The sequence below is a fragment of the Barbatula barbatula genome (assembly GCF_947034865.1).
Source record: "Barbatula barbatula genome assembly, chromosome: 24".
NCBI lineage: Eukaryota > Metazoa > Chordata > Actinopteri > Cypriniformes > Nemacheilidae > Barbatula > Barbatula barbatula.
Genome location: NC_136787.1, coordinates 12,450,078 through 12,462,148, shown reverse-complemented (window position 1 = coordinate 12,462,148; position 12,071 = coordinate 12,450,078). Strand labels below are relative to the sequence as shown.

The 12,071-nt window shown below is 42.1% G+C and overlaps 1 protein-coding gene across 1 annotated transcript in view; it reads left to right on the top strand.

Moving 5' to 3' along the window:
• Positions 1-12,071, top strand: part of auts2a (activator of transcription and developmental regulator AUTS2 a) — a 263,341-nt gene that overhangs the window by 52,833 nt on the left and 198,437 nt on the right. The window contains exon 3 of the mRNA XM_079448862.1: positions 5,028-5,240. Coding sequence (XP_079304988.1) covers positions 5,028-5,240 — 213 coding nt within the window. The remainder of the gene's footprint in view (positions 1-5,027; positions 5,241-12,071) is intronic.

Genomic DNA, 12,071 nt, shown 5'->3' with positions numbered 1-12,071 from the left:
ATAGTGTTTAAACATTCAATGTTTAACGTTTTTCATTGGTTTAAAATGAAATAAACAAGGGTTATGCATGTGACAAAATAAGGACACCATTTTGAGAGACTACGTAGTTCAAGGATTTCTGTGAATGGAAATGCATAGACCAGTAGCAACAAACCCCAACAAATGGAGAACATAAAATAGTGATTATATTTTAATTTCATGTACCCATTTCTGAGAAACATGTTTGAGTTATGGATGTGACAATTCTAAAAAAGGTATCAACCTGACTTGAAAATCATGCTCAAAAATATAGAAAATGCTTTAAAAACTTGAGACACCTATCACGTGTGTTTAAACAACCAAATATTGACATGTGACCTATCAGTATGGTGGAAACCTTTGTTAAAAACACAATTTTCATTTTAAGGTTGAAATATGCATAATATTGCCCATTTTATGTTTATATTATAGTTGAAAATGAAGTTAATACGTCGTACATTCACAACTAAAATCGTTGTATTGTTTTAAAAAGCTATTGCTGCTCCCACAGTCACAAAACAGCACTTTATATACTGCGCTTGCAGGTTAGTATATTTTTATCTTGAAAGAAGTAATATCTTCCCTCAGGGCCACAGATAAGACTAATAAAACAGAGGCCATGGACAGAATCTCCCTCTCCATCTCACAAAAGCCCATGTAGTTACGCTTGGTGGGGGAACTGATCCCTGGAGTGGGCGCGCTGTAGAACAGGGGTGTAATCATGGAGTGGGATCGAAGTGCAGGTCTCTTGTGCTAGTCTTTCTCGCTCTCTCATTTACTGCCGGGTAAAGGGGATTTTTCTCAGTTTGCCCCGTCAGCATCACCTCTCTGCAGGAATGGTGCGCTCGGCCCGTGGACGTCACTAATCAATCAGGGGGTTTTCAGGGAGCGCAGAAGTGAAGAAGCGAGTTAGATTATTATCACAGGTTGAAAAATATGTTTTGAAAGGAGGATGTCTCATACTGCTTATGGTGTCTGTCTGCCAGATCGTCGTATCTTTATTTTTTCTTTTGAGGGGAAAACAGTTGCCGATCTGACCAAAGAAAAAATATGAATTCATAAATGTATGAGTAAATAATACATTTTTATTTACATAATAGTCCTGTCAAATTGATTAATCGTGATTAAATATTAAATATTTGTGTTTATATAATGTATGTATGTCTGGCATCTACTGTATATTTACATGTATAAATTCAAAATATGAGTATTATATTTATACTTATACATACTGTAAATTATATTTAATTGCACATTTATACTGTATATTTTTATGTAAATATTTGACAGCACTAGTAAATACATTTGAAACTTTAAGACTGTTAGACTCCTGTCTAAATTTGTATAGGTTTAAATTTCCGTGAAAACTTATGAAACTTGACAAAGCAACATACATTTATACTGTATCAAAAAGAGCATCTTTGACATAAAGAAATATAGTTATTTATTGTATCATAGGACACAAGAGTGGGTTGTCAATGACAACATTTTCAGTTTAAATCAAATGAATTGTATGGACTTTTTAGACATATTTAGACATGTGAATAGATGAAATTGTCTTAATTGTTACAGAAAGCTGCAATATTCGAGCCAGTCTATTTCTGGCTATTACTTCTGTGAATCTGAATGTCTGTCTGAATGTCTCTTATTTTTCTGTTCAGACACCTTTACATGTTCTTGGTGATGCAGATGAAGGATAAAACCTGTGCAGACTGTATGAAACCTACTTTGCACATGAAAGACTTTGGTTTTCAGTAATGTGTGTGTAAGAGAGTGTGTAAGAAAATGTTTTAAGTCCCTACAGCAAAAGCGGAACTTGTAGAAAACGAGACAGTAAAGTGAACTCTAGGGAGATGAGTGTGTGTGTGTGTGTGTGTGTGTGTGTGTGTATGGCCTGTTCTGTTATCCAGAGTTTACCACCATAAATCTCCAAGGAAAAGGAAAAAATGAAACCCAAAAAGGAAAACGAGTTGTTTTTCCTGTAAAAGGAATCCATCTTTGTTTTTAACCATTGTCTTGACATATAGCAGAATGTGAAAGCTGATACTTTCTTTATTCAGTTATTTGAAGTCTTTTGTATTCCTGTATGCATAACAGAAATAAATCTGCAGGAAAACGTTTCAAACTGTAAGAATTCTTTTATAATGAACACTTTAGTATGTGCTGTACTGAAGTGGATGATTTTAAGTTTTACAAAGCCTGTCATCCGTGGACCCCAATATAAAATAAAATAGCTTGTTTTTTTATAACACTGTTGAAGAATGACCACATACATTTGGATAAAATCCCTATATTTTTTATGTCCAGAATACTAGAACAAATACTAAATCAACCGTTTTTCCATTCTTCCAACAGAAAAAGGAGGTAATTTCCTGAAAAACGGAGTCCAACGATAGACTCAGATGAGCAGACCTCCAGTAATCAAACATATGTCAGATGTTTTCCCTGAGTGAACCTTGTTTAAACTGCAGTCTAGGATTTCGTCTTCGCCTTTTGCCAGCATTCAAGCGTCATCCGTTGTTATATTTAATTCGTCCTGATCCGTGCATGTTAAGGCCAGATGTGCCTTCAGACGGATTGATGAAGTTTGCCATGTTGTTGAAAGATCATTGTAGTTCCTGCAGAAGAAAATCCAAGTGAATTAAGCCCATCCGTGTCATCTTGGCGGTAGTTCAAGCAGATACTCGAGCGCTCGTTTCCAGAACGGTTCTAGTGATTATGGAAGAGATCACAGTGAAAAGCCATTCAAGGTCGTGCTCGGTATGCTTCACAAACTCAAGTTTCCATACCGTCAATGATTCTCGTGTTTGTCTATCATCCCCCACCAAAATCCAGATGGCCCTTGATTCTTCCAGAATCGAAGGTCCCCGTCAGTCCCTGCGTTGCTTATTGTACATTTTTGTGGTCATTTTTTAAAAAATCTGATGCGTTTTGAAGAACAAGATGGGATAGTCAAAGTAAACAATCAGTGCATTGCGGGAAACGTTACTTTGGCAGATCTAGTAGTTAATCTATTCCACACATACAGAATACGTGCATGCCGTGTGCAATGCGTGGTAGTCTTTCTGAACATATATTCAGTTTGTAACATATTTTTAAACAAATCTACGGATCTACGGTTTCATTTCCGATCACCGAATTAGAGACATAGCACGGATTGTGCTCGTCCTTCAGCTGGAATTCCCAAAGTGCTGTATCGGAGCCGAAGGCTTGATGGCTGGTTATCAGCCCGTCGTATCTCCCCGTACTGACACGCTCTGTCGGCTTACCCGAGACTCCTTCTGATGTCTCTGACTTCCCTACATGAAGAAAGCTATTAAACATGTTATATCTCTCAAGCATGTAATCTGATTTGGTACATCATTTTGAAATGACGGATCAGCCCTGCCGGCAGATGATGGTATATCTGTGTACAAATACACTTCTTTATGTAAGGGTTCATTTAAGGGTTTAATCGTAATCGATCTACACTTGCTTGTGACGAAGCTGGAGGCCTTTTAAAACGGTCTGAATAACATTCACGAGAGCCATTACATTCATCACACACTCATATGTCTTTACAAACACAGCTTAAAATGAAGAGGAAACTGAGAAATGTCATTTGAGAAAAATGGCTAAGCTCTTGAAATGAGATAAAAAGAACAGTCTTCTACATCTCTCAAGTAAGATGAAAACCTTGGCCCTGTGAAGATGCGTGTGATCATTACTTGTACATAAAAAAGGCATTTTGCCGTCCATCATTTTGCAAACCCTCAGGGTTTGTATTTTCGGATGATGATATTAATGTTTGGTCTTTAAAGGAGTCATATTATAAGGGAACAAATTTGACATTGCCTGATGTGATCTTGAACTGTTCCCCAGCGAGCTGCCTGACTTACAGTGTTCTCCTTGCCCATGTGTATTTATTTGTAGCATTTGCATATGGACTGTAGTATATTTATAGCCGCGCTCTCGGTAAATCAGTAGGTTAGTTTGTGTATGGTTTTATTCTTGTTTTACTCCACTGTTGTATGTCTGTATTTATGTAGCACTGTGGTCCTGCGAGGCGCGACATTTCATTCCACTGTATGTCTCCACATGTAGCTGGATGACAATAACGCTCAACTTGTACTTGCTATGAAACTTAGTTATTTGTGAAAGCATAGACATTATTATTCCTAAATGTTTTTTACTATCTTTTTAGTCTGATCTTTACTCTTTTTGTGGTAAATTGTTGTGTGGTCCACCACAATGTAATGCAGCCATTGCAGAGCATTTTATTCTTAAGGAACAGCAGCCAAAAACAATAGCGAGTCAGAGAGTGGAAATTAAGCCTAGAAAAACACAAACTTAAAATGGAGCTCTGGATCAAGTGCTGGTTTAAACTGTATATAATGTCTTCAGTGTGTGGAGTATCTTTCTCACTGTGACTGTTGTCAAATAACGTCATTGATTTGTTCTTGAGCAGAGAGATGTGGAGATACACAGCTTCCCTGTAGAGATGCGCTTTGTCATATTGAATATTGATCGTCCCGTCCCAGTCTTCTGTGAATGAGAAAGTTGTGTCAGACAGAAGCTTTCTCTATCGTTCCTGAGAATTCTTTTTGTCACAGTGCTTGTTTTTGTCATCCCCGGGATGTTACAGTAAAGATTTTTTTATTGTGCAACTTGACAAAACAATGCTTGCCGGTGGTTAGACAAGGACACAGACTTCAGGATTTTGTAGATATAAAATGTTTTTTAGCAAATCGAATGCATATCAGTAATGGACTTCGTGCTGTTTATTAATGCTTATTAATGTTTATTAACAGCATTCATAGTTCGTTTACCTCACGTAATGTGACAAATTTCAGATGTATTTAAAGATTTACTGGAACATGTAGGGTGGGACTTTAATATACAGGCGTATAGCTACATTCATCTTCATAATGACATTCACTTGTCAAAAAACGTCAAATCAAACGTTTATTTCAAATTGTCAGGTTGGAATGTTGAATCCACAATGCTTGACATCTCTTTCTGTCCGGCAGAAGGACATGACGCTGAAGCCCCACGAGCGAAGGCAGAACCAAGCAGGACCTCTGCGCAAGAAGAAACCCAGCAAAGTGCCGAATGGGCTGAGCTTGGACCTACACAAAGACAGGCTCCACCACAACCACCAGCACCATCATTCTGACCAGGAGAACAACCCTCGTCTGGCCCATGCACACAGCAAGAAGAAAAAACAGAAGAAACACAGACTGGTGAGTCTATGTCATCCACAGCCTGCTGATTTTTGTGAATTTGTAGTCAATAAATGTGAAGTCATTCTCAATTCTGGGACACTCGACATATTTGGTGATACTCGCTTCCTCGTGGTACCGGCGGTTTGTGCTTTCCAGATATATTTGAAATATTGCGAGTTATTAAAAAATTCATTCGGTTGTAATAGTTTAATCACAAGCAGAGAAACCAAACTGCTGAGTCTGGAGTGTCTCAGCATTACCCATAATTCTTGTGAGCTGTTTTCATTGATTTTTCCTTTGCATCTAATTGCTGTTTACCTCAACGAGTCTCTTTGTTGTTGCAGTATTTTATCCATTATTCTTCGAAAATAAATCTGATTGCATTGCATGCTTGCTGGTACAAGATAAATGTTTATTTCTCACATTATGCATGTCGGATGGAAGTCAAGGGGGAGAAACAGAACAGAATGAAATTAAATGAAAGCGAAGCTTGCTTGAATCCAGTCATTTTCGATGGCCATTAGCCGTCTCCTCTGCATTACCTAAACCGTGGAGTTCATTAATCTGACATCGGTTTTAAGAGACTGGCTTCTGGTTTGTTGCGTCTCACAGAATGGGGTGTGGACAGATCTACACCTTCATTTGTCCCAAAAATGAGAGATGTTGATGAATTGTGTCATTAAATGGGATGTGGACCTGTTTTATTGTGATAATTAAATTAGTCACTCTTGTTATTGTTGATGTGAGGTGTTGTTTGGTTTCTCATCGTGTGTCTGTTTGTGACATCCACTTGTTATTACTAATGAGTATTTATGGCATGCTTACACAGGGGAATTGCAACTACAGAGCGAGCAATAACACGGCCCCACACACTACATTAAAGACACACATACTTAAACATGTACACACACCCAGAGGAAAACATAATCGCTCGGTTGTTGCTCTTTCAAAGCTTAAGGTATTTAAGGTTTAATGGAGTTCTCGGTTCTGCTCGGTTTCAATATTAACATTCTCTTAGGTGACATGGAAATAACCACAAATCCATCCATCTGTAGTATTTTTCTGTCATACTTCTGTCTGTTTTACACGTCTGTCTCTCTGTTGTATCTGTCTACCGTATCTATGGTTTTGTTTGTCTGTCTGTCGGTTGTATCTGTCTACCGTATCCAGAGATCTATCTAACGTATCTATCCATCTACCCTTCTATCCATTCATCCATCTAGTCTCACGTGACACCTCTGTCTTATCCGTCTATCCATAGTATCTGTCCATCTACAATATGTGTCTTTCTGTCGTACCTGTCTCTCTACCTGTCTACCGTATTTATTGTTTTGTCTCTCTGTCCATCATTCTATTTGTCCGTCTGTCTATCTTTCTCAAGAGAAACAGAGACACCATTCGCTCTCAATTTAGTCTTACTTCTGTCTAGAAAAAACAATCCAGATTATAAAGACATTCATATTTCTTTCCAATGGGCGAACACAGGCACTTGCCTCATAGACGGAAGCCTGAGACAGGAAAGGCACAAGTACTATTTGTCCTTTTTAGAGTGAGAGAGAGAGACAGCGCACCTCTCTCGTTCATCATGTGTATTCTGCCCGGGGCTGAATTAAAGGCAGACGAATCCATCTCTCATGAAGGAGTCCGGGGAATGTGATGGCTACGACACTTTAAGCTTTTATCAAACACCAAGGCAATGGTCATAAACTTGAGTTACGCTGGATGGTGGCAAATTAAATTCCCCTCCTTCACTATTTCCTCCTTTTTCTCCCTCACTCTTTCTTTTCCGTCCGGCTGTGTACATATGTTGAGCTGCACAGGTGTGATGTGACATCTAGGGCATGTGTGCACATGCAAATGTTGCCTGGCAACATACGACAGTACGCCGTTGAGGTTGAATGTGTCATATAACACAAAATCAAACAGAATTTTGAAAAGTCAATAAATGTAAAATCCTTCGTAAATTATTGCTTGTAAATGCGTATAATTTCCATAAACAAATCCGTAATGTAGTTCATTAGCTTTACTATACTGTATGTGTTTTTGTATAGAATTTTCCTCTTACTCATGCAATTTTATCATAGGAAACTATATTATTGTATTTAATCATAAATAAAATATATTTTTCTTGTGGGCTATTTTAAGGCCAAAATACCCCGTCTTGCATTTTTCTCTGTGTGTGTGAATGAGAAAGTCGGTTTGCATTTGTGTGTGTGGGTGTCAGCAGATGGGTCTCACTGTTTCCCGCTGAGTGTGACTTGCTTGACAGCTCTGACTCACCTTTATATCGCTGTCACGCGGAATATTGCTCACAGTCCTGGCATGAGGACCCCTGGCAGCCCCCCTTCGGAGCCCCGAACGGCTGTCCACTCCAGTGCCTGTGTCACGGGCGCTGAATTAGAAAAACAGGGCTAATCTGTCGGATGACCCTGGGGAGAGCTCACACTATCAAGAGAAGGGTTCATGTCACAAACAGCCTTAAAAATGTTTTTACATAATATCGACAATATTCTGGAGGTCAAATAGAGAGTATCAAGAGAGAAAATGCTAAGAGTGTCAGGAATCACAGAGAACGAACCCAAGCGCAGGCAACAGGAGATGAAGGGGTTAACAAGACTTTAATAAATAATAAAACAGGAACAAAACAAAAACCCACGAGGGAGTAACAAAACAGTACACAATAACAAATATGATAACGGACTACTCAACACTCAACAAGAACTCAATATTAAACACTAAGACTAGACTATACGTTACTTGACTTGACAAGGCTTCAAGGACACAGTGAGGAGTACAAGCAAGGGATCATGTACAACCAACGAGCACAAGACAATAGACAAGAGGGTATTATATAGGGAGACTAACAAAGGGGATAACGATGGGCAGGTGTGGGTAATGCGACACAGGAGGAGAGCTATACTAGAAACGAGAGGGGCAGGGCCAAATGACGAGACAGGAGAGAACGCATATTATGTCCTGATTGACCATAATATGTTCCTCTCCACATAAAACACGTGGGTCTGTCATGATTCTGCCCCTAGACCAGAAAATCAAGACAAGAGCAGGCAGAATCATGACAGGACCCCCCCCTTTAATGAACGCCCCCTGGCGTTCACCAAAGGAGCAGACTAACGAGACAAGACTGACTGGGAAACGGACAACATCCAACAAAACATGGTAAAAAATAACAAGGGCAGACAGGCAAGAATAATCAATGGGTTGGGGTGACATAATAAAAATAACAAACAGGGGAGAGGGGGGTGGGGGAACACAAGAGTCCAGGGGGGTAAATCCGAAGGGATTGGCACAAGGGGGAACAGTCTTTGTCCCTGGCGCTCGGAAGCGCGGAGTACCAGGGTACACCCTGGGGGGCGGCGCTCGAGAGCGCGAAGGCCCAGAGGTTCTGGGAGGGACCGGCTGAAGAACAGGACTTGAGGCCGGCTGGAAGGCCGGCAGGGCAGGACTTGAGGCCGGCTGGAAGGCCGGCAGGGCAGGACTTGACGCCGGCTGGAAGGCCGGCAGGGCAGGGCTTGACGCCGGCTGGAAGGCCGGCAGGGCAGGACTTGACGCCGGCTGGAAGGCCGGCAGGGCAGGACTTGACGCCGGCTGGAAGGCCGGCAGGGCAGGACTTGACGCCGGCTGGAAGGCCGGCAGGGCAGGACTTGACTCTGGACTGGGTGCAGACGGGACCACCGGACTTGACGGGACCACCGGACTTGACGGGACCACCGGGACCACCGGACTTGACGGGACCACCGGGACCACCGGACTTGACGGGACCACCGGGACCACCGGACTTGACGGGACCACCGGACTTGACGGGACCACCGGGACCACCGGACTTGACGGGACCACCGGGACCACCGGACTTGACGGGACCACCGGACTTCGACCCGCCCTCCGTTGCCTCTTCTTCTTCAGCCGAGCCACCCGCCTGGTGGTCGGCTGAAGGAATGACGAGAAGGGCACGGGCGGCTCGGGATTGGAGGCCTCGGACGAGGACCCCCAGGATTCCCGTCTCCCACGCTTTCCACCAAAGCTGACTGCGGGTGGGGAGGCTGTAGGTGGTTGAGTGGACCTTCCCCGGGTGACCACACCCAGGACACAGTGCTCCGGGACAGACGCCAGACCGGAACGAGAGGCTGGATAGCAACTGGAAGAGGAGCTTCTACGTAGCTCCTCTCGAACCTGCAGCTGCTTTACCAAGCGCGGGAACGGTTGATACACCATCTCCTCCCGCTCCGGAAAAGGCGGAGGATCGTCCATCCCAGCCACCAAGTATGCCCGGACCAGCACATCGGGAAGGGATGCCTTCCTGGCCTCAATGTCCCGGGCGTAGTCCAGCAAGGGACGCTGGCACTGGGAAGGGAATGGGCCTCCTCCGGCCTGGGACTGGGAGACCATATCCTTCCACCACTCAGGATCGGAGGTGCACGGCCATCGGGGAAAGGTTGCACCATCCATGGATGCCTGCTGGGTTCTGTAGTGGCTCGTTGGTTCTGTCAGGAATCACAGAGAACGAACCCAAGCGCAGGCAACAGGAGATGAAGGGGTTAACAAGACTTTAATAAATAATAAAACAGGAACAAAACAAAAACCCACGAGGGAGTAACAAAACAGTACACAATAACAAATATGATAACGGACTACTCAACACTCAACAAGAACTCAATATTAAACACTAAGACTAGACTATACGTTACTTGACTTGACAAGGCTTCAAGGACACAGTGAGGAGTACAAGCAAGGGATCATGTACAACCAACGAGCACAAGACAATAGACAAGAGGGTATTATATAGGGAGACTAACAAAGGGGATAACGATGGGCAGGTGTGGGTAATGCGACACAGGAGGAGAGCTATACTAGAAACGAGAGGGGCAGGGCCAAATGACGAGACAGGAGAGAACGCATATTATGTCCTGATTGACCATAATATGTTCCTCTCCACATAAAACACGTGGGTCTGTCATGATTCTGCCCCTAGACCAGAAAATCAAGACAAGAGCAGGCAGAATCATGACAAAGAGGCTTGTTCATATAAGGATAAGAATAAGGATTGCAAAGATAACGTTTTTAAAAGCGTATTAGCAGAATACACACCACAACTATAAAAAACAATCGCAGCTAGTATAAATACATCTGATTTCAATGCAAAAAAATCTTTCTTAGTATTTTTTGTCTTGTATTCCAACACAAATGTCTACAAATTCTTAAATCAAGATGCGTTTTCTTTATTAGCAAAATGGCCTTAGAAAATAAGTCTCGTTTTTAGACAGAAAATATGACATTTCAGTGAATCTGTACTTAAAACAGGCATAATTCAAGATTCCTTTTCTTACCCCAGACAGAAGCATGCTTAAGTAGTCGGGTAGACACATTGCCAGACAGGCAGAGGTTATCTACACACTCCTCTGCGCACTAAATCCCAGATTCACAAACAGGAGCTATATATAAACATATAAACACAGCAGCGGACCCAGACAGCTGACATATTACCTCTCTCAGATAAGACCCCGAAGTCAGGGAAAAGAAAACACTCTCGCTTTCACCTGTTTGTCAAAGTCGTATAGCCACTTGTGACAGAGATATATGAACGACGTCTCTGTTAACCCTGTGATAATTGGAGACTGCTGGAATGTGGAATGTTTAGGGATGTTCATTAAGTGAGCTGTCACATCTGTTGTGACAGGTGCGCACGGTTCACGTCGGAGCGGTTTTAAAGGTGCTGTCTTTAATTTGCGGTCTGAGTTTGATTGCCGGCTGCTGCGCTGACATTGACGGGACTAATATAGAAATTGTGTCTTCGGATATATGGAATGGTTGACAAAAATGTTAAGTTCACTCAAAAATGTGAATGTTGTCATCATTTGTTCACCATCATGTCATGCAAGACATGTTTATGAAGATATATTGAGAACCCGTTGGTTTTGTGCCCATATTATGGAAGTCAATGGGGGACAGAGTTGTTCAAAATGTCTTATTTCATGTTCTGCAGTGAAAAGAAAGTCATTCGGGTTTGAACCAACATGACCGTGAGTAAATGATGAAAGATTTATCATTTTGGGTGAACTTTCCCTTTAAATTCTATGAATATCACTCATTCTATGCATCCCCTTTTATTAATGCAAACTGTGAATATATGACATAAATGTTTGGGTAAAGAAGACACAACAACACCACGACAAGCTCAATATGTTGCAATATCCACTGTGTGCATATGCATGTGCATTGGTAGTCAATGGTGTTTCTGAGCAATTATTGGTGTGTGGGAAAGTGTTGTTTTTGTGTCAGAATATGCATGTGACATGCTGGGAAGCCCATATGGCCAGACACAAACATACTCTTTCTGGCCTTGTTTACGGGAGCTGTGTTCAGTTGTTTGTGTGGCGATATGTACCCAGTGTGACACCGCTGAAGAGGACACAGGGCAAGAATTGTACTGATCGGTATGTTGTCTTATTTACACAACCCTGTAGCCGCGTGTGTATGTGTGTTTTCAGGGCTGTTGAGGCTTGTATACCTAGTTGCTCTCGTCAGTTCCAGTGCCTACTCTACCTCAAAAACATCTCCAAGGCACAACACGGAAACACACTTCAGCTTCACGGAAAACATCTCTGTGTTGCCAGAAAAAAAACATTTTTACGAGAGAGCTGTAGGAGACATCAGTCAATGTGAGTCTGATGGAGCCTCTCCCTGTGTCTCTCTAACACACACAAATACCCAGCAGCACACATCACACACACACCTGATTTTGCGAAATATCCCCTTATCAAATTGCGTACGTAAAAACTTTGCGATATATGGAGGTATTCCATTGGCCGTATTTTCATTTTGCGAAATGTTGGC